General features: G+C 48.9%; 7 protein-coding genes across 7 annotated transcripts; 5 read left to right on the forward strand and 2 right to left on the reverse strand.

Moving 5' to 3' along the window:
* Nucleotides 1–339: 339 nt before the first annotated feature.
* Nucleotides 340–2,518, forward strand: F5J12DRAFT_891041 (cytochrome P450; the record flags this gene model as incomplete). The annotated part of the gene is made up of 10 exons (XM_051747447.1): nt 340–590; nt 657–735; nt 795–838; nt 887–968; nt 1,024–1,094; nt 1,209–1,507; nt 1,561–1,619; nt 1,782–1,964; nt 2,020–2,313; nt 2,363–2,518. The coding sequence occupies 10 exons, from the start codon at nt 340–342 to the stop codon at nt 2,516–2,518; spliced, it is 1,518 nt and encodes a 505-aa protein (XP_051601917.1).
* Nucleotides 2,519–3,747: 1,229 nt separating this feature from the next.
* Nucleotides 3,748–5,280, forward strand: F5J12DRAFT_548703 (uncharacterized protein). Its single transcript, XM_051740013.1, has 4 exons — nt 3,748–4,411; nt 4,463–4,587; nt 4,647–4,705; nt 4,766–5,280. Exons 1-4 carry the CDS (start codon nt 3,971–3,973, stop codon nt 5,152–5,154), a joined length of 1,014 nt encoding a protein of 337 aa, XP_051601918.1. The 5' UTR covers nt 3,748–3,970; the 3' UTR covers nt 5,155–5,280.
* Nucleotides 5,281–5,708: 428 nt separating this feature from the next.
* On the reverse strand, nt 5,709–7,998 carry F5J12DRAFT_766625 (cytochrome P450; the record flags this gene model as incomplete). Its single annotated transcript, XM_051742194.1, has 9 exons — nt 5,709–5,993; nt 6,050–6,343; nt 6,405–6,598; nt 6,651–6,806; nt 6,858–7,168; nt 7,222–7,307; nt 7,365–7,446; nt 7,499–7,542; nt 7,597–7,998. The coding sequence occupies 9 exons, from the start codon at nt 7,996–7,998 to the stop codon at nt 5,835–5,837; spliced, it is 1,728 nt and encodes a 575-aa protein (XP_051601919.1). The 3' UTR covers nt 5,709–5,834.
* A 1,713-nt stretch (nt 7,999–9,711) lies between these two features.
* Nucleotides 9,712–12,078, reverse strand: F5J12DRAFT_971959 (cytochrome P450; the record flags this gene model as incomplete). Its single annotated transcript, XM_051750104.1, has 11 exons — nt 9,712–10,052; nt 10,108–10,401; nt 10,461–10,648; nt 10,700–10,739; nt 10,796–10,854; nt 10,908–11,218; nt 11,268–11,282; nt 11,338–11,408; nt 11,458–11,539; nt 11,582–11,625; nt 11,686–12,078. 11 exons carry the CDS (start codon nt 12,076–12,078, stop codon nt 9,897–9,899), a joined length of 1,653 nt encoding a protein of 550 aa, XP_051601920.1. The 3' UTR covers nt 9,712–9,896.
* A 1,357-nt stretch (nt 12,079–13,435) lies between these two features.
* On the forward strand, nt 13,436–14,447 carry F5J12DRAFT_548751 (uncharacterized protein). The gene has a single exon (XM_051740014.1). The coding sequence runs from the start codon at nt 13,699–13,701 to the stop codon at nt 14,221–14,223; it is 525 nt and encodes a 174-aa protein (XP_051601921.1). The 5' UTR covers nt 13,436–13,698; the 3' UTR covers nt 14,224–14,447.
* On the forward strand, nt 13,821–15,306 carry F5J12DRAFT_820110 (uncharacterized protein). The gene is made up of 4 exons (XM_051745257.1): nt 13,821–14,634; nt 14,681–14,785; nt 14,849–15,016; nt 15,065–15,306. Exons 1-3 carry the CDS (start codon nt 14,318–14,320, stop codon nt 14,982–14,984), a joined length of 558 nt encoding a protein of 185 aa, XP_051601922.1. The 5' UTR covers nt 13,821–14,317; the 3' UTR covers nt 14,985–15,016; nt 15,065–15,306.
* Nucleotides 15,307–17,411: 2,105 nt separating this feature from the next.
* Nucleotides 17,412–19,152, forward strand: F5J12DRAFT_820113 (uncharacterized protein). Its single transcript, XM_051745258.1, has one exon. The coding sequence runs from the start codon at nt 17,470–17,472 to the stop codon at nt 18,961–18,963; it is 1,494 nt and encodes a 497-aa protein (XP_051601923.1). The 5' UTR covers nt 17,412–17,469; the 3' UTR covers nt 18,964–19,152.
* Nucleotides 19,153–20,879: the final 1,727 nt, after the last annotated feature.

Here is a 20,879-nt window from a genome sequence, read left to right on the forward strand (position 1 = left end):
TGACCCTCGGGGATCAGGGACCTGGGAAGCTGTGAACTTTTTGCATTAAGTCGAGACTATTGATATTACCATGTTGCAAGTCTTTGAAGCGAATGGTCTCATTCATGGTTTCATCCCCAGAATTATCGGCTACTCCCCTGAAGCGGTTGTAGCGCGAGCAGAAAGTTGGTTGCTGTCGAGCCACCTGGAGTAATGGGAATGGCACACGTGTGCAATATTTGACTGGTCGGCAATTTCTCGGTTCAGTGTTCACGCTGACCTTGCATTCTTCCGGTCCCTCCCATCCCGTAGCCTTATAACGATGGGTGCATCATTTATGAAACTCGAAATCTCGACACAATGGACGCATCTGCTGTGTTCGTTCGCATATACGAAAAACTCCAGGAGGTAGTCCGTTCAGCCACTGCTATCGATGTCGCTACAGGGATAGCTATCCTTTGTGCTCTGCGCATAACCTTCCGCATAGCCCGGGACAAACTGAAAACAACCAGACTGCGAGGACCGCCCAGGAAGAATCTCATATTCGGCTGGTCCCAGGATCTACTCCATGCAGAGGATGCAGGGTCCATGTATGAAGCATGGGCCACTGAGTATGGCGTCGCTTAGGAGGTCCCTACTACTCTGGGCGGGAGAAAGATCATGTTGTGTGATCCAAGGGCCCTCGCCCACTTCTACAGCAAGGAAACTTGGACATACGTACCCACAGAGTTTGATTTGCTCTTCATCAGAAAGAATGTAGGTATAGTCATGAAGTTCCCCTTTAAACGTCAGTCCTCTCATATCACAACATTTAGTTTGGGAAGGCAATATTGTGCGCACAAGGCGAGGACCACAAAAGGTGACGGCGAATATAGTTCTACTCGAAGCAGCGTTGATATTTTCAAAGACAGCGCAGGTCCTTGTCACCAGCGATCAGCCATGTGGCTATTCGTAAACTGCTTCCCGTGTTCTACAATTCTGCGTACAAGGTAGGAGTATTGAATCCAGCTGTTGGGCTGAACGTATGTACATATTACTTGCTAGGCCAAGGCTGCATGGGAGACATTAATCGATGCCAATGATAGTCACAGTGCCATCATTGAAGTTCAGAATTGGTGCGTTAGTTACTTAACCGCAATGGAGAACTTAGTCACGTTTGAGCAAGGATGAACCATATTTCGTGCGATAATTTATTTTTTGACATTAAGATTTTCATCTCTCCCCTCTAGGCTCGATACTATTGGGATCGCGGGTTTCTCCCATGATTTTGGTTCTCTGGATGGAAAGACTACCCTTGTAGTGGAGGTGTTCGATAGTTTTGCAGTGTTGGCCCCAAATTTCCCATTTCTCCCTCTCGTCCAAGCGTTCCTCCTGCTGCTATACATGCCAACCGCCAGAGGTGATTTGTTCGGTGACATGAACCAAACACTGGCGGACGTCTCGAGAAAAATTCTGGAAAGGTCCCGGGAAGAGAAGGAAGCTGGAGTCATTGATGGGAAGGATGACAAGTCTATCATTGGAGTGCTGAGTATGCTGTCGGGTCTCGTGAGCTAACTTGGATTGCTGATACGCAGCACCCAGTAAAAGCCAAAGATGCAGGTTCCGATGTCCAATTGTCCATCGAAGAAATCCTTGCACAAGTACGTGCAACACCGCCTGTGGGCTTTGTGAAGACCATTGAGTTACCTCCAACAGATGAAATCATTTATTACCGCCGGCTATGAAACCACCTCAGGTAACTGCGCCCATAAATGGGGCTGGTGTATCATGACATAGTGTTCTCCGCAGTTGGCATGACCTAGGCACTGCTCGAACTCGCTCGGAACCCCGATATACAAATCAAGCTACGAACAGAACTATTGGCTTTTGGTTCGGACCCGACGTATGACCAACTTACCAACAGCCTTCCTTACCTGGATGCTGTGGTACACGAAACACTTCGTCTCCACCCTTCTCTAGCGGAGTTCCTTCGTCAGGCGAGTTCAGTTCCAAATGACCATTTTCTCACCACAGCTAAAATGAGTACACCCTTCTACTTAGGCAGCAGAAGACGATGTCATCCCCCTCTCAGAGCCTGTTCGTACTAAATCCGGCCGAGTCGTTAACAGTATATCCGTAACACGTGGCACTCAAATTGGAATATCCACCGCCTGCATCAATCGTTCGACGGCTATCTGGGGTGCGGATGCGAAAGTTTTCCGACCAGAACGCTGGCTGGAAGAAGGGGGCATACCGAAGAAGGCGCAAGAATTGCAAAGTTATCGTCATTTGCTGATTTTTGTGGATGGACCAAGAACATGCCTCGGTAAAGGCTTTGCGGTGGCTGAATTCAAGGTGGGTTTCTTACGCTCGTCCTCCGGGATACTGAGATATTTTGACATAGACGGTCATAGTCGTATTGATCAAGAGTTTTGTATTCGAGATGAGGGATGGTCCTGGTACGCAGATCGAGATGGGGATGGGATTATTGCCGAGGCCTAGGGTGGCTGGAGAGGACGGTACAAAGTTGCCATTGCGTGTGAGCCGTTACGAAGGTTAATGCAGACATGTTTATGGTCCACCAGGTCGGTCTGCTTTCTCATTTTCTGGTTAAGTCAACGTTGTTCAAGACTAGCAGCCCGCCGGTATTGGGGGAATGATCAGTCGTGACAAAGATGAGTAGTGCAATGCGAACGCGAGAGGGAAAACGAACTTGGTGGTGGACACGTAGATTATTTGGCGGATACGATTCGGCATGCTGCACGCTGTAAAATGCGCATCGTTTGGTCCACCTCGAAGATGTGGCGAGAGTGAACTTACCACCCTGTTTCTGTCTTGTATGGACATGAAGGTTGTAAAGGAATCAGCTAAGGCAATCAATAAAGTACTTCGAGATTTATCTGCTAATTGCGTCGTGCATTCAGTGATCATGTGAGGATTACGGAACCGGTGGTGGCTTCTCTGGCTGAGACCTTCCGTGATCGTCGCAGACTTAGCATAGCTATCAGGGAGAAGACTCTGCATATAGAATCAGTGCGCAAATGGACCTAAACATCAACGATCATTACACGGGAGCTACTACCACTTGGGCGCATGCGACCAATACCTCGTGGATCGGATGACTGCCTTAACTGGTTCACACAGCCCATGATAGCAGTCTAACAAAAGCCCTTGAGATTGACGGATGGGCGTATCAGTACTTGAAACCATGGGATCACATATCGATCTTCTTGCGTGATGGCTAATGAGTACTTTCCATACTGGCAGATGTGTTTCATCACATGATCCGCCAGATAGTGTGGGGAGCCGCCGATGGTTTATACATGCGTGCAAAACTGAAGAATGAACAAGACCCGGTGGGCTGGGACCTGGGAGGGTTCCCCTGACATAACACGGTGAAAATCCTGCAGCAAACACACGTTGAAGTGCGGGGGTCCCTATCGGCTCCGATTTTGCGGCCAGTTCTTGATGTTGATGGCAGGACGGGAATGACCTCGCTGGGTGGAAAGATCATTCATCGATCATATCCATATCGAAGTTCCACTAGTGGTGGAGCGGTGGCAGTGCTTACGGCAGAAGCGGCCTCGAGGTATCAAGCTCATTTTCCTTGTTCGTATCTCACCACTGCTTTTTGAGTTCGAATGCGACAGGTACCCCAGTCTGCCATCTAAACAATTTCTGTCGCATGCGGGTGGAAGTTGGGACCTGTTACTTCAACGCGTATGTGGTCCCTGTGCTGGCCGAATCGCTGACCCATGATGATTCAGAGGTCAAAAGGGTACCAGTATGGGAAGTGCTCTTCAGCTATTAGAAAAGGAGATCAGTAACATGTAATCCTGTGGTTTCAAGTACTGATATTACTCCGCTGCCGTACTGATCTTCCCAGAGATTCACACTAGTCTCATCGAAGGAAGGAGTCCATGGGTTGCGCAAACCTGATAATATTCAATTAACCCGGTAGAGTATATTAGTGGTGCATACATACATCCAGATTTTCACCCCATCTCACAAAATGGCCTCAGTGGCAGATCCAGAAGTTATCATCAATGAGTTCGCCGACTCCATACGTCCAGCTCTCTCCCTTATCATCGCAAATACTGCTTTCTCTGCCTCTCTGCTTACCCTCTTTGTAGTCCTTCTTGCACTCTCCACAAAGGAATCTCGACGCCGTATGATATTCCGACTGAATGTGTTTGCTATCTGTGTCGCCCTAACTATGGGTATATTGGTTGGCTTCTGTAATGGGAAGATCGTTGTCGACCAGCTCGATCAAGTGTCGACAAGTCTCGCTATTGCTACAATGGTCTTCACTTTCTTCCCACCGTTACTGTGGGACTCGATATTGTTAACTCGCCTTTTTGCACTCTATCCCATCTCCAGCACACCTCCAGCCACTCTATTGAAGATACTTGCATTCCCTCTCTCTGTCAAATGTGGTCGAGTGGTAGTTCTCGTGCGTCACTTTATCAATTGTCAAGTCTATGCACTGTAATTCCAAATGCAGACTATTGTCATCACCAAATATGTTAGGTCTGTGACAACAGAAGGCCCCATCCTGGCTGAGTCCACTGACTGGACCCGCGATCCCTACTTGATCGCTGAATGGGTGATGCAAATAGCAGATAATATGTGAGTTGATACACATCGAAACACTCCATTGAAAGCCTTGATTGTTTCCTCTTCGAAAGGTATTCTGTTAGTCTCTTCCTTTACAACCTCCATGTCCGCACGGGCTGGATAAAACCCGGTATGTGTTTCTCCCATATCTCGCAGGCGGACTGAATGGCACATATTTTCAACCATGTAGTAGGTGGAATTTCGACCCGTATCCGCCAAATATTTTACATTTCCGCCGCCAATTTTGTCTTTCCTGTCATCTTCAACATTGTACTAATCATCTCCGTCGCTATTGATCTGCCCGTTACTACCGGTGGGCTGCTATGGTTGATCAACGACTACGTTACCGTCATGGGCTTATTGTTCGCAACGGTCTGGTTCTCCGGATCGGAGTGGGTTCAGACTCGCAACATCGACTTGCGAAGGGCACATGACACTGGCAGGAAGCGCCGGAGCGAAATTGTGGTAGTTGGAAAGAGGTTTGCCACACCTGACACGTCAGACTTGGATGCTGGACCCGTGACGGATTGCAAGCCACTTGGCATACTGATGGGAGAGGATAAATACTGTACGGTGTGATTCCGGACCCCCCTCAGGTGAAAATCCCATTACAGTTTTGTCGTAGTTAGTTTGTCTCCCTATCGGTGTACTCACCTACAACACTTCTTGCGATGGTGGGTTGTTACATATGTATATCGTGTGTTACGTAACGTATAGTAGTTGTGTAAAAGATTGCTTCCGACCGACGCAGGGAGAAAAGATGAAAGGTCGCATTTTTTTCTCCTGTTTTATGCCGGGCGTCCCAATTCTTGAGATCTTCAAAACTTTCTCATCGACTAGTGTTAGTATATTTGTGTAAAATCCCACATGTCTAGCAGATGGGCATTGCGCACCTGACGGGGTGTCTGAAGTTGGACCGATATGCGTGTGCCATGCTTACTAGGTGCGACCCGTGTCGCCGCGTAGTTATCTGGTTAACACAACTAGTAAGTTCAAGCGTCTTTGTTGCATTTGCACGCAATCCACTCAAGGTTTTTAGATGGAGTGTAGAAATGTGTGTATTGGGCAAGATAGACTAAGGAATTCCAATTAATAAAATTACATCGACGCACCCAGTGCTTTGGTATGTATGTGGTCTGGTGTATATATGCAACGATTAACCCACTCACGGATCATCCACCATCGACAACAAAAGTTAAGGATAGTCTAGTATATCATAGCAGAAAACGGCGCTGCCGTCGTTCATCCATGTCAATGAATCAAAAGCCCTCGTACCGGGTCACGCGCAATGGCATCGTGCTGCCTTCTTCCCCGACCACTCGGGGCCTGGGTAATATTCCTCTGCACAGCTCAATTTGGGTGTTCGGACCATCTCTCATCTCGAACACGTAACTCTTCACTAGCACCGACAGCACCGCCTGTGTAGAGACCTATCAGTATACTCCGACGGAGCATACAGCAATTTCGAACTCACCTTGATCTCGGATACCGCAAAGCCCTTTCCGAGACAATTCCTTGGCCCATCAGCAAAAGTCAACAGGTGACGGTACCCTTGGACATCCTGTGCCTTCTTTGGGATACCATCTTTCTCGAGCCAACGATCTGGCCGAAAGACCTTCGCGTCCGGTCCCCAGATGGCAGTGGATCGGTTGGTGCATGCCAAGGGCAACCCGATTCTCGTGCCACGTGCTACCGAGATGCTGTTGACGGCCTGGCCAGACTTGGTAATAACAGGTTCTGAGAGAGGGATGACGTCATCTTCCGCTGCCTGGCGGGGGGAATGTGAAGGTCAAAGAGAGAAGATATGGCCTGTTTGTAAGTCGACTTACCACGCGAACAAAGTCTGTTAGGGGAGGATGGATGCGAAGGGACTCGTGTACCACAGCGTCGAGGTAAGGAAGTGTCTGGCTACTCTGCAACTGGTCATATGTTGGCTCAGAGCCAAAGGCCAAAAGCTCGTCCCGCAGCTTGCTTTGAATATCTGAGTTGCGGGCAAGCTCGACCAATGCCCAGGTCAGGCTATCTGAAAAATCCGTTAGGCTAACCAACAACCTTTGCCAACACAAAGGGCTCACTCGATGTAGTGATGTAACCAGCAAGAAGTAACTCTTTCATCTGGTCATCCCGGACCGTAAGGATAACTTGACAGGAATAGAACCACCATTTACTCACCGACGACAACACTTCTTCGGGGGTCACATGCCGTCCGCCCTCTGCCTCAGTAGCTTTGACTAAAGGACGTGCTCGGTAAGTCTGACCTCCAGTGTAGTGAAATAACATACTGAGCACTCCGATAATCGACTTGTCCTCTTTACCGTCAATAACTCCCTCTTTCTTTTCTTTCTCCATCCTCTCTAGGAGATTCTTTGCGACGCCCGACAACGTTTCTTGCATGTCGGTGAGTGACTGAACACACGATACCGGTATGTAAGAAAACACAGGGAACACTTCGGCGAAGAGGACGACGGCAACATCAAGGAACGATTGCTTGGCCGACGCGTCGAAGGCACTGAACACTTTTTGGATTGTGGCAGGTTTACCGTCGAGGGAACCGAACTCATGGGAGAACCCGGCCATGCCAATGGTGTCGAGGCTGGTGCAAATGTTCAGACTAAACTTTAACGAATACGATCATTATTGGCTCACGAGATATGGTTCATCCAATCTTGGATTTCGATGATAGCACTTTCACCGCCACTCGTGTCGATCAGAGCGTCCCAACCGGCTTTCGTCTAGGCCATCAATGCTCAGTTTCCGAAGACGCGTCGAACAAGTTTGGTAAGGCTTACTTTGTGAGCACAGTTGTAGAATACATGGGAAAGCTTCCGCATGGCTGCATGGCTGAATGCAGGTGACAAGGACTTGCGTTGTCTGAGAAACAAGAGTAAGCACGTTATTTCAGCATCTGGAACATTGACGTTACCTCTTGTGATCTTCTCCATGCGACCACAGTATTCCTCTCCCGAACTGGACATCGAGTTGTAAGCGAAGCATGCAAGATACTGTTGTAGTGGAACATACCCCGCGTTCCAGGAATACTCTGGTTGAGTCGGTTAGTACGTATGTCCAGGTTTCCCGGGCATAGTAGTGTGCGAGGGCTCTTGGATCGCACAACATGATCTTCTTCCCGCCGAAACTCGTCGGAACCTCGTAAGCGACACCATATTCCTCGGCCCATGTTTCAAAGATCTCCCCTGTGTCTGGTGACTCGAAGAGGTCTTTCGATGCCCCGAATATGGGGTGCGTGCCAGGTGGTCCGCGAAGACTGGTGGTCTTGAATTTCCTTCGAGCTGCGCGCAAGGTACTGCGTAGAACCAAGACACCGGCGATGCCTGCGAGGACGCTGAAGATAGAAGTTGAACGATAAACCGCTAGCAAGTTATCGTAGGCCGCAGTGTGGATGGTAGAAGTAGTGGAAGACATGTCGTGTCTGAGTCCGTTGCTGCTTCAATCGTGAATTCAGAGGGGGTTATATATGTGCCGCAGGACGCTGTGAATGACAATGGCATCGCTATGAATCCAATAGCATTACACTCCCATGGGTGGAACCATGACGATCTGCTGTCAATGGGTAGGCTTTGATGATGGCTGAACAGCTTCGGATCAGTTGTTGTTGGGCGGGAGACCTCATTCGTTGCTCTCACTGGCTCAATTTGGTCCCATACAGGTGCAGGAGTACCTGAGACGGGATACCGACCAGAACGGCGACCTGTCAGGCACGAGGCGATATCTAACTTGGTTCGAAAGCTATCAGTTTCGGGATATGGCAACGACACTCGGAATAGCCTTCTGTTCAGAACGAGTAGACGATAGTCAGTCCAAGGGATAATAATCTGGCGTCTTCGCCACGAAACTTTCCAATGGACGTGACCCTATACTGTCTTTCCTCATCAGAACATGCAATTGTTTTGTGTTGTCAGATATGGCTCTTGAAATTCGAGGTTGTGACATGTTTTCGGGGAATGGGAGATGAAGATCGTTTTGTGCGCTAGTGTCAGAACCCCCTGACGCACCGGAGGCTCCAGGAATCACGTGCCCGGTCTGACGTGCTCGGATCAGCGGGCTCTCCGAAACCATCGGCTGCATCGAAATGTGTGCATCTTCAACGACGGTAGTACTCGACCGGCTTACCGGGACCAAAACGAGAGCCGGGGAAGCTGTCTCCCAGTCTTTTCAGGAGCTTCACATCCACCGCAAGTCCGTACTCTTCGGGTTGCACGTCTCGACTCTCGAGGCACTGTAGGCTGCGGCACTTGTCTGGTCGACTGGATAAGATGTTTGGTGGTCGTTGGTGCCAACTTCTCATGTGCGTCGTGCGTATATGATCCTTTGCATTCACGCCTGTTCCGAAAGACGTCAATCAATGCTTTTTTGGTACTTGCGCATCACACTCGCTTGTTCCGCGTATGCACGACCATATGAGGTAGTATGTACTGCACAGGCGGATTGATGGCTATTAGTCCGCCATCACCGCAACAAGATAAACGTTGGACGGTGCAGCCACATACAAGACTATTGGTGGCGTAACATGTAAGAGCTTTCGTTTCATGCCCTAACATTACTCCTGCAGGGGTACGTTTCAACATAATAACCTTCAAGTTCCAGCTTTCTCCATGACAAGCGCGCTCTCACCCAGCTTTTCTGATGTAACAATACGCGAGTTTCTGGACCAGTTTCTGTCCCGCAGACATGTTATATCACACGGACGCCCTGCTATGAGAGTCAACCGGATCAGATACCTTAATCTTCACCCGGATCCCGGTTTTCGCAGAATAACTCCGTCAACACGTCCCTCCGTGAACCGCTCTGCGCCAGACGACCCGGCTTCCCCGTCTACCCCAGTGTAGCAACGACACCAACGTTTTAGGAATGGCACTGAACTCTGGCACAATCCGCTGAAGACGCGAGCTTGGTCGTTCTACCACTGAAGCCCCTGTGCCTGGACTCTAAACGTTTCACCGCTCTACCAGTTATAACGGAGCACTTCGGGCAGGCATTTGTTTTGACGGGTAAAGTTTGCCCAGGCAGTGGACATCTCGTTCAACGATTTCGTCATAAGTGTATCTACCTTCAAGCATTCATTCAATCCATGTAAGCTTCCACTCGCTGGATATAGGTCCGCACCAATGGTGTGTGCAACCTGGTTCCTGAAGATGAACTCGGTTATTACGATCATTCTCAACTTTCACCGTACCATGATATCAATCAGCTACTTGTCGCAACGTACTTTACAAGTTACGATACATCAAATGTTGTATGGTCGCAAGAAAGAAAAAACATATTTTAGCTTATCACCGGTCAACGCAAACTCGAAGTGTCCATCATCCTTCGTAACGGCGTATACGCAATGGCACATCACTACCCTGTTCTCCAGCTATCCTAGGCCTCAGCAACACTCCCATTACAAGCTCCACTCTTGTATCGGGTCCGTCTCTCATCTCAAACACGAAGTTCTTCGCCAGCACTGACAATACCACCTTGGAAGAGGGTAATTAATAATCTGATCGTCCGAACGCAAGAAAGAGGGCGCACTTTGAACTCGGTCAGCGCAAATCCTTTGCCAATGCAGGTCCTTGGGCCGTCCACAAATGTCAGTAGATGTCGGTATGCCTGAATATCTTGTGCCTTCTTTGGAATGCCATTTTCCTCCAGCCAGCGTTCTGGTCGGAACACCTTTGCGTCTGATCCCCATATTTCGGTAGATTTGTTGATAGAGGCGATAGGTATTCCAATATGAGTGCCACTTGCTACAGTGAGGCTATTGACGACTTCGCCAGACTTAGTTACAACAGGCTCTGAGAGAGGGATAATATCATTCTCCACCGCCTGAAAAGTTGACCTCAGGTTAAGTGGGGGAACACGATTTCGCTTGTCGCTCGACACACCACACGAAGAAGGTCCGTCACAGGAGGATGGACTCGCAGGATCTCGTGTACCACAGCATCGAGATACGGTAAGTTGCTTTGTAGCTGGTTGTATGTCGGTTCTCCACCAAATGCTAAGAGTTCCTGGCGCAGTTTGTTTTGTACGCCAGGGTTCCTCGCAAGTTCAAGCAAAGCCCATGTCATGGAAACTGTAAATTACATGCAACCTGGAGTGAGATATGAAATAAAGAACAACTTACTAGATGTCGTTTCATACCCGGCCGCAAGGAGGATCTTCATCTATAAGGAAGGCGAATGAGTAAGTACGCTATGTGGTAAGGGTTCCGTTTTCTTACTTGCGCCAGGACTTCCTCTGGAGACGATCGAATATCAGAGTCCGAGTCGTTGGCCTTCACTTTATGTGCAGTTTTCTTAAGGGCAACCTCACATAACGATACAGGAACGCACTCAGCATTCCGATGATTGACTTCTCTTCTTTGCCATCAAGAACTCCTTCTTCTTTCTCCCTCATTATCCTTGCTAGCAACTTCGTCGAGATATCTTCCATAGTTTCTTGCATCCCACGGAGCAGTTTGATCCTCGGTGTCGGCAAATACATAAGCCAAGGGAACACTACCGAGAGAAGGATGAATCCCATATCCACGGCCGATCCCTTCGGGGCTGATGCAATCGTATCAAATACCTCAGTCACTGTAGCTGGCTTGCCATCAAGGGTGCCGAAATCGTGAGAGAAACATGCCAGTCCGATGGAATCAAGCCTGCAACAATCGGAGATCAGCGCAGGTGGATTCAACAGACGTAACTCACGAAATACGGTTCATCCTTGGCCAAGAGTTTTTCAGTTTTTCGTTCTCGCAGAAGAAACGGTCTAGCATACCAGTTCTGGACTTTGATGACAATGTTATCGCTGCCACTGGCATCAATCATGGTGTCCCATGCAGCTTTCGCCTGCAACGTCAAAATTAATTTCGGAGAAAATGAGGAGTAGGAAGGTTACTTTGTGGGTGGAATTAAAGAATATGGGGGTGAGCTTCCGTATGGCAGCTTGGCTGAACGCAGGTGTCAAGGATTTGCGTTGCCTGAAGGAAAAATCTCAACGATAACTTTCATTTATGAGATACCCGTGCCTGCCTCTTGTAGTCTTCGCCTTGTGCCCACAAAATTCCTGGTCCGAACTAAATGTGTAATGAGAAGTCTCCGATTGAAGTCACATAGGTGGACCTACAGTGCGTCTAAGGATAAGCCTGGTATCTTCTGTGAGTACATATGTCCATGTTTCCCGAGAATAGTAGTGTGCGAGTGCTTTTGGGTCAGATAACATGATCTTCCTCCCGCCAAGGGTAGTCGGGACTTCATAAACTACACCAAATTCCCTGGCCCATGTTTCGAATAAAGCACTAGGATCTGGTGATTGGATGATTTGTTTCATTGCGCCAAATATGAGGTTGGCTCTAGGTGGTCCGCGAAGCCTAGTGGTGATGAAGGTCCCTCGAGCAACTCGTAAGGCACCACGAAGTGCCCAGATGACAGCAATGATAGCCGCGACGTCGATCAAAGTGACTAAGCGACCCAGAGTGTTGCGGACAGTTAGGAACATAGAATACAGGTCGGGGCCCATGATTGTGTCGGGAAACGATTAAGAAGGAGTGATAAGGGAGTGGTTAACTGCGGATGAATGGGTTGTGATAAATGCGGAGGAGTGAATGGAGTCACCGCCTTCAAGTCACGAGTTTGTTCCGGCAGATTAATCGATGACCGATGCAAGATGACTGGCTAGCTCGTCGGAACCATTACTGAACCGAGAAACCCCTGAAATGGCCCTAGCTTGTATAGAGCAGTGTCAGTGTACGGTTTCATTGCCAAATGGATCAGACCGTGTACCCTAGGTATCATGCAGAAGCAGGTTTGCGGACGAGTTGTGTGGAGAGCGTAGTAGACTGCTAAGGATTCCTGGTCCTGAATACATGATGTTTTGCGGGCCCAGCATCGAGTCTCAGGCCGAGCCCAGATCACTGGCCTAAAGAGTGTTAGCTTCCCTCTCACAAAACCAAGGAGTCTGTGCAACCGCTGCTGCACGACCGCGGAAAAGTATGGCTATTTTGCCTACTACGTCAATCATAGCTTCCCATGCGGATTTCGTCTGAAACATCGTTCTTGGTATCGAAGATTGCGGTGAGAAATGGGTTCAACCTCGTGAGCGCACCTGTTAACGACAGGCGCGAAGTTCGTCATGGCACTGCAGGCGTCGAGTAACTTCCCTCTCCAAGTTGCGTGTGCCTACCTTTTGTGGTCTTCGCCTTCTCACTACAGGACCTCCCATCCAAACTGGACAGCGAAATGTGAGACGAGACATATTGCGTTTACGTTGTGTTCACGGAACAACCTAGTCGAATCAGTGAATAACACCTCCACGATTCCTGGAAAAGTAGTTTGAAAGTCTGCAAGTGCCTTCGGACTATATGGTATAATCCTCCTCTCGCCAAGGGTAGGTAAGACAACGAATGCTGCATCATATTCCTTGATGCGTACTTTGTATAATGCTCCAGCATCTGGTGGTTGTGCGAATAGGCGTATTAAACATGAAGTCGGTTCTGGGCGGTCCATGAAGCTTGAAGCCTAGTGGTCTTGGTTCTTGAAGGACTCTCGAACATCGGAAGCCGTCACGAAGTGCCCAAATCGCAGAACCACTATTGAACATCGAGCAGAGTGGCGAATGCCAGCGGGTGGTCATGGATAGTTTCGAGTAAAGAAGGTTAAATCAAGGATACTGTAAATAGTACAAGAACAATTCGACGACTGCCATGGGTCACTAGTCACCCGGAGTTCCCTGCCTGTGGAGTTCCGCAAATCAACGGACCTCCGCCACGAGTCCGACATTTGAATGTGCGAAGAACGATGAGATTAAGAGGGATAGTGCAAGCCGAATGATTAACATCACTTGAGATGAGATTGCCTGCCCGGAAGTCAATCCATGCTCCACTTGTTACGTTTACCGTATCACGCCTGGATCCCCATAAGCTGAAGAATGTGTTCAGTACTGCCCCTCTTAGGCGAAAAATGGCCCGGCGTAGCGAACAGCTCTGAGCATAGATTCCCTTGAAACGACTGGCCACGCCTTAAGGCTTGAAGCTTGACTATTACTGTTCAACGAAGTTGCACTTGGTTCAAGTCCTGCAGCCTGCCAGCGCTTCCCTAGGCAAACCAAAATTTTCGGAGAGGACAAGGAAATCCTTTTTATATGCCCGTGCCATTCGAGTTATGTAGCGCCATAACACTCGGGCCCCGAGTACTTGCTTGCGATGTGAGGATATCCGGGTCTGATACTGGAATGTCCCCTGCTTCGCGTAGGATGATCGAGGGGCATTTGGCGCTTGCCATGATGCGTGGGCACCCAGCCCTTCGTCATATCGAAATCATTTTGAGATGGTCATCTACAGTTGTGGAACTAACTCAAGGCCTGCCTAGATTCACAGATGTAAGTACTCGACCAATTCCAAGTCTCAGGGCTAGGTCGTGGCATACAGGAAGATGCCACGGCATTGGCGCTCATGGTAACCTGTGCAACATGCAGTGTGAAGTATTATTACCTTGTTGTTGGCATCTTTCCCCTGACCTTGTCCTTCTGTCGTCCTATACTGCCCCCTCTACCTTCCCTGTCCCCATAATCTACCAGGTTTCGTGTCTTTTTCGCTCAGCGCCGACAAGAAAGATTGAACAGCTCTCACGCGAAGCCAAAAATTCCCGTCATATGATTCACATCTAGTGCGCAAGCTGATAGGCCATTTTGTCTTCAAGTGCTCGCCTAATCCGAACGCTTTTGTCGACTCATCTCCCTTGGCTCTACGTAGTCCAGAGGAATGGCTGCAAGCATCCAAACCACACGAACTGTGGCTTCGGAGCGTTCTATTGCACCTGCACACGCAGATTCACGACAAAGCTTAGCGCTTGACGGAACCCTGGGATCACCGTCCTCCCCCAGCATCATATCTGGCCAGGGACCGCCTCCTTCCCAACAGTACCAACAGGAAACCAACGAAGTGGGGGAGTCCATGTCCACATCTGATAATGCGACCCACTCCACCGGAAATTCACCTGGTGGGACTAGATTGCGAAGCTTGTTCAACACCACTACGCACTCTCGGTCAACTAGTTCGGTAAACTCACAGCAGTCGAGGTTTGCCGTTTTTCTCTTTTCCCGCGGGCTTACTAAACATGCATAGTCATTCGGTGCGTTCCGCGGAGATAGCCCATTGGACCAATAGCTTCGTGCACTACACCCCTGTCCCTCCACCTCGACAGAAACCACCACCGATCATATATCAACCGTATGTTATGCTTACCCTTCTATCACAATTAAGGCATTGTCTGATAATTTGGTGTTCATCAAGGATCGGTCCTGAGCCGCCACTCATACCTCCGTTGACACTGGTACGAGTTTTCACTAGTGACAACATCCGCGTATCACTGTTCAAATGTAACAGGGACCATCCATCTCAGATGGTCTCCTTCCTGAGGAGTCGTTAGTATTCCAACCACTCCCGGATATCCCGGAATTGGTAGGTTTAGTTAGGTTGCCGAGGTCCCGGGTTAATTATTATGTGTAGCCTGTTCTCGGATTCCCATGGATGGTGAATGTGGCCGACAGACTGGAAGGGGTTGATACGCAGCTAGGGTCGTTTGAGGGTGCATATAGTTCCCCTTCCACTATACATGTGAGTTTAACACTTTTCCATGACGATGACTTTTCAGTATTGAGGTATAGGAACATGCCGATGTGCTGGATGATGAGTTTCGCTCATCGACAAGTACTTCCAGTGATACCGACGATCCACAGACGGATAACCCTCCGGAAAGCATCATGTCTCCTATGGACGTAAGCCGTAAATCTGACAACTTTTTGTGGTTATTCATATAACTTTGAGTATCCAGCTACCTGCTACTGGCCGGCTGCCATCGGAGCGCATCTTGGAAATGGGCGATGGACCAATGCCAACCAATGAACAATCCCCTGAGGACGCAAGTTCTATGGAGCTTATGTTATATTCTGAGACTTATGTCAACATATTAGCCTCCTGCAATGCTGGCCAGTTCAACTGTCAAACCCCACAGTATACCTCAGAGACATAAGAAGCCTGCGACTTTACGCGATTGGATCAACAAGACCAAACCAGGAGAGTTGTTTGTGGGTGCTTGGGCTGATCTGGTGATATATCTAATATCTCTTCGTGGCTCATTACTGGTCTAATCCTGATCTTTGAAGCCTGTGGTTCCAGGGACTCCTCGGCCCCCTTGGGCAGGAATCCAACATAGTGATATCGTTCCTGATCCATGTGACCACGAATCGTTTATAACTACAAGCGAGTACGGCGGTGGTTTTGTATGTTGCAGGTGCCGGAACGGTTCGTAAATATTGTTATTGTTGTCTTCGTTCTTATAGCAGCCTTCATTGTGACAACCTGAGACTGGTACTTTTGTTTGGGTGTAGACTAGTTTCGATACTTAAACGTCCCGCCGGCAGGGGCAAGACGTCGTGTATTAAATATTTGTAGTATCATCGTTATATTCATGTGAGTACGCCGCCTTCCTGCTTCTCGCAACACAAAATGCAATAGTCAGCAAGTGGCCCTGTAAACCAGGGCCCAAGGAGCCACTTCAGCAGTATTTGACATTCATATCTTCTCCCGAGGGAATTCGCCAAGTTTCCTTTCCACTCGGTGGGACCCAGGCTACCACTGCGCAGGGTGCATGTTCATCTCGCCTCCCGCTCCTCGGAGACTTTGTAACAAGGTCTGTGAGCTCCGCGCCACGCAAAGGAAAGGTGAGCCATACACATGCACGATCGTTATGCAGAAAATGAACCACCGCTGCGAGCTAAAGGATGAGACTGAACAACGACCGAACAACTGCAGTATCACATCAGAACTCAACTAAATGGCGGCAGTTCTGTTTTGGACAAGTCCGCCACCCATTCGGTGAAGCCTGCAGGTTCTTATCACTGAGAAAGTACCCTCTGGCAGCGAAGGGAGGCCTTAGAACTTTCAAGGTGAAAATGTGGGACATCTGGTAATCATCGTGGGACTGCATGTCTAGGAGGCGGGCTGGAGCGGAAGGTCGCCAAGCGCGAGCATTGATTTGTCGGTACGTAGCCTGGCATGGAGCAGACGAAAATGGGAGCTTCTCGGGGCACCGCTCAGGGACATTTGGGACCCAAGGCGCGATTGAAAGCAGGTCTTTTCGAACCATCACTCGGAAGCGAGGAGATGCGCCTTATGGCCATACGAAAGTTAACAAGAGTCCTCAGACGTAGAAAGGGAAATTATTCTAAAATCCGGGCATCTTGAAAGCCCGTTCCCAGTGAGTAGCGCGAAGCATCAGGAGCAGCAGTAATTCCATGACTTGTGTAAGCCCGACGCTAGTAGCGTGCGGGGTCTCGATGACAATGTCAACACATTAACTCAACTGCAGACAACAAAAGGCCGTGGTTTCGGTTGTTACTAGAGTTTCATGCGGGCGAGTAACAGTTCTGCCACTTCATCGGACCTTATTCCTATAAATGTTAGTAGGCGCGACCTGTGACAAGCTCAAGTGTTCAAGAGCACAGGGTCATCAAACTACATACAAGCCTAATGCTTGAAGGTCTTGCAATATATCTGGTTATCTTTTCGCCGAAATTGCGCATTGTATGTCGAGTAACAGTGAGCTTGTCTTAGGAACGCATTTTAGGCTGCTAAGGGGTTGCAAGGGCCACTTACAGTCCGAAAAAAATGTGTCGCAATATCCGCTTGTAGTAAACGCATAGTGCTAGAAGTACCATGTCAGGATTCATACGAGCAAGTTCACGTTCCAGCAGTCGGAGCCACAGAAATTCCTATCGCACACTCCGACTGTCACGTGCTGATGCACGAATTGGCATCACGTATCACGTCGATCGATAGAGCAGCCAAGGTATGTGTTCGATGTTCAGACACTATTCAACTGCTGCTGAAGCGACCGCGATCCAAGCTTGACCATGGATGAATTTGCTGAGGCACGCGCAGCGCTGGTCACTTTGGAGAAACGAAAACAGGGACTCATCGCGGAGCTCAATGATGTCCACGCTGCCATTCGTTCGCAGAGGAACAAACTCGAGGAACTTATCAGGCGGTTGCCTGTTTCCCCTATCAATCGCCTCCCCGACGAGATTCTTTTGCGAATTTTCGAGTTAATCTTAATCTTTGGAACCGCACGTACGGAGGACAAGAATTGTTGCGTGCGTTGGAAAGGACAGCTGGTAGAAGTGTCTCGGCAGTGGAGAAATGTGATCTTGCATTCGCCATGTCTGTGGACTACCATCAGAGTGTCCCCGTCGTGGAACACAGCGCGCATCGAGGCCCACATCATGCGGAGCTCTAAATCACCGCTGGACATCGAAATCTCTCCTTGGAGAAATTCTTACGTGCTCAAAGACCGACCGCTTCTACGACGGCTCGAACTCGTTGTTCCTTGTGCAGAACGCTGGCGCAGCCTCACTATATCCTCGGTTGTATCATCCTCAACGTTCCGGGTCTTGCAAAGATTGGATCATTTGTCCCTGCCTTCGTTAACATCCGTTTGGATCGAACGTTTCCCTTGTTGCGAACCAGGAAAGTTTGATCTCCCATTCCTTCAGCCCCAGCGCACTCCCCTTATAGAAAAAATATTCATTTCTGGGGACATTGGAATGCTAAAGGGCCGCGAGATACCTTCTAGCGTGAAGACGCTGGCCGTGGAATCGACCTCTCTGCGTTGGAAAATCACCTCTGCGCTACTTCTTGAATTCGTGCCCTGTCAGAGACTGACCTCTCTGTGTCTTGGTAATTTCACCAATTCCGAGGAATTGCCTCCCAATAGTATCCAACTCCCTCTGCTCGAAAAGTTTGTATCCAGAGGTGGAGTCTCAGCCGCGCTGATATGCGCCATCGTGGCGCCTAGACTCAAACACTTTGAATGTCACGAGCTCAGCGCATATCCGTCTCTACATGACCGTTTCGTGGCCGTTGGTGGCAAATTTAGCAACGTTGACCATCTGGAGTTGCATGCCGGGTCTCAACGGTCTCAACGATATAAACCCCCATCACAGTCCCTACGTTTGGCATTTCCTGGTGTGCGTCACTTGGTACTCTCAAGAGTGGACGCAATTGCAATTCTTCCTTCTGCAGAGGACCCAGGCACGGTTTTCCACTGGCAACACCTTGAAAGCCTAACTAGCATCGGATATCCGGAGGAGGAGGTGGAGGAGAAGGAGAAGAAGGCCTTTATCGATAATTTGGCCAACTGCCTTAGGCGGCGACAAGAAGCCGGTCAATCAAAGCTCCGATTAACCTTTCCAATGCCCTTTTCAGTCGAAAGATTTTTATTCGTGTATGAGCAGCTCAATGATTTGTGTATTTTGGAATGCGCGTATAACACCCACGATATCACTCTCTCCGGGGTGACCAGTAGCAAGCCGTGGTTGGTGCGTACCTCATCCATGTATACTTGTTGAGCGTGCCGATGCTGAACATTCCCTCCCCAATAGGATGTGTCATTCAGCCAACCTTACATTTTGGATGCCCTCCGGGACGCCGTGATGGCGGGATGCATTCGAACAAACGGAAGGGGTTGATTGTGGTGGCACCGCTATATGTTGCTCGTGTCTCGTAGAACAGTTGCGCCTTGTACAGCTTTTTGTTGAACACGGATCTAATCTCGATAATTACATGAGCGGCATGAGAGCATTACAATTCTACAAACACAATTGAAGAGGCAACGCTCGGTCCACATTCTGCAATTCTCAAGAATGGGATCATCCACCTCTTACATGTTGTAAATGAACTTCCCGTATATGACGCGCAAGGTTATGTCGTCGGATGTCGTTTCCGGAACCTTGCCATCCACACTGTAACACTGCATCCCGAGACAACAGACAATTCCGTGCGTGGACATGAGGTGTCCAGGAGCAGTGTTGCATGTGATGGACACTGAACACGGACTGTCGTCTGAAACCATTTAGAGACAGTGAGTTGCTGGACAATTAGTGTACATCCTGCTGTATCGTTAACTGAACCAACGGAATAACGCATGAAACAAAAACAACACACTACTACTGAGGAGACGTCATTCTTTCACCGTTCGAACGTGAGCGAAGCAATTTCAACCACAGGGAGTGGTCATAGGGGAGAAATCCCGAGACGAGGGTGTATGAAACGTGGAACAGAACGTGTGTGGAGAACGACGAGGCAAGTAAATAGCCTGCGCGCAGGACGATAGACCAAGAAGAGCGAGAGAATGAACAGCCACAGAAGCACTCAATACCTATATATTGGTCAAGCACAGGAACTACAGCAGCAACCAAAGGCTCTACCCCGAGTTATGACTGCCATTGGAATACAGCTTGCCAAATGGACCATCAGCCGCAACCTCACTTGCTATCCTGTGTTGAGACACCCATATCTTCACTAAGGGAAATTGGCCAAGTTTTTGTCCCACTAGGTAGAGTCCGAGCTCGACTGTGCAGGGGTGTACATTCATCCCGTCTCGTGCTGCTCTAAAGAGTTTGTAGCAAAGCCCGTGAATCCTACGCCATGCAAAGTGAAGGTAAGTCAGACACTTAGACGGTCATCAATGAGTCATTACTATGGATCAGAGCATGACATTGTTCAACGACCATATAAATATGATCTCACGCCGGAACTTGATGAAGTGGCAGCAGTTCCGCTCTGGACAAGTTCGCTACCCGTTTGGTGAGATTGTAACATACCAACCGAGCTGGCATCTTTTTGTCACTGAAGAGGGTACCCTTCCAGAAACAAAGGGAGGTTTGTGAAGTGAGATTATAGAAAAATTGGTAGCAAATGGTGAGACCGAATGTCTAGGAGGCTGGCTGAAGTGGAAGGCCGCCAAGGGAATCCACAGTGCAGTGTTGGTTGTCAGTGCGCAGCTTTGGGGCGTTTGAAGCCGACGGCGGGCATTGAAAAGCAAGTCCTTTTGGACCATTTCTCAGATGTCGGGGAACGCACCTTGTGGCTAGACAAAAGTCAACCCAAGTTGAGAAGAATCCTAAGACGCAGCAAGAGAACTCTCCAAAATCACAGCATTAGACAAGATTAGCGAGGAGCACCAACATAAATCATCAAATTTCCGGACGAAGAATCCATTATATTCTTCGTGCAAGTGTCTCTAGCTCGGCTGAGAGTGGATTTAATTCACGCTTACAGTGAAGCGATTACCAGCAAATCCTGATTATAAAACCCTCCAAGATGATTGTTTGACCCGTGTGCAGAGTAGCGAAGGCATCGATTTCATGACTTGCATAAACCATCTCGTTGATCCAGGTGACAACGCTAGTAGCGTGCGAGGCCTCGGTGAGAATGTCAGCACAGCAAATCGAATGCAAAGAACAAACGAGCATGGTTTTAATAG

This window comes from Pisolithus orientalis (genome assembly GCF_024613125.1).
Source record: "Pisolithus orientalis strain OTSU chromosome Unknown F5J12scaffold_8, whole genome shotgun sequence".
Lineage (NCBI taxonomy): Eukaryota > Fungi > Basidiomycota > Agaricomycetes > Boletales > Pisolithaceae > Pisolithus > Pisolithus orientalis.

Excerpts from the sequence above, each read along its gene's own strand:
- F5J12DRAFT_548703 (XM_051740013.1), top strand. The coding sequence starts at position 3,971 with ATGGCCTCAGTGGCAGATCCAGAAGTTATCATCAATGAGTTCGCCGAC. Across the intron at positions 4,588-4,646 it reads ATGCAAATAGCAGATAATAT|GTATTCTGTTAGTCTCTTCC; the intron begins GTGAGTTGATAC and ends CCTCTTCGAAAG. Across the intron at positions 4,706-4,765 it reads CACGGGCTGGATAAAACCCG|TAGGTGGAATTTCGACCCGT; the intron begins GTATGTGTTTCT and ends TCAACCATGTAG.
- F5J12DRAFT_820113 (XM_051745258.1), top strand. The coding sequence starts at position 17,470 with ATGGATGAATTTGCTGAGGCACGCGCAGCGCTGGTCACTTTGGAGAAA.
- F5J12DRAFT_548751 (XM_051740014.1), top strand. The coding sequence starts at position 13,699 with ATGCCCGTGCCATTCGAGTTATGTAGCGCCATAACACTCGGGCCCCGA.
- F5J12DRAFT_820110 (XM_051745257.1), top strand. The coding sequence starts at position 14,318 with ATGGCTGCAAGCATCCAAACCACACGAACTGTGGCTTCGGAGCGTTCT. Across the intron at positions 14,635-14,680 it reads GTAAACTCACAGCAGTCGAG|TCATTCGGTGCGTTCCGCGG; the intron begins GTTTGCCGTTTT and ends AAACATGCATAG. Across the intron at positions 14,786-14,848 it reads CCACCGATCATATATCAACC|GATCGGTCCTGAGCCGCCAC; the intron begins GTATGTTATGCT and ends GTGTTCATCAAG.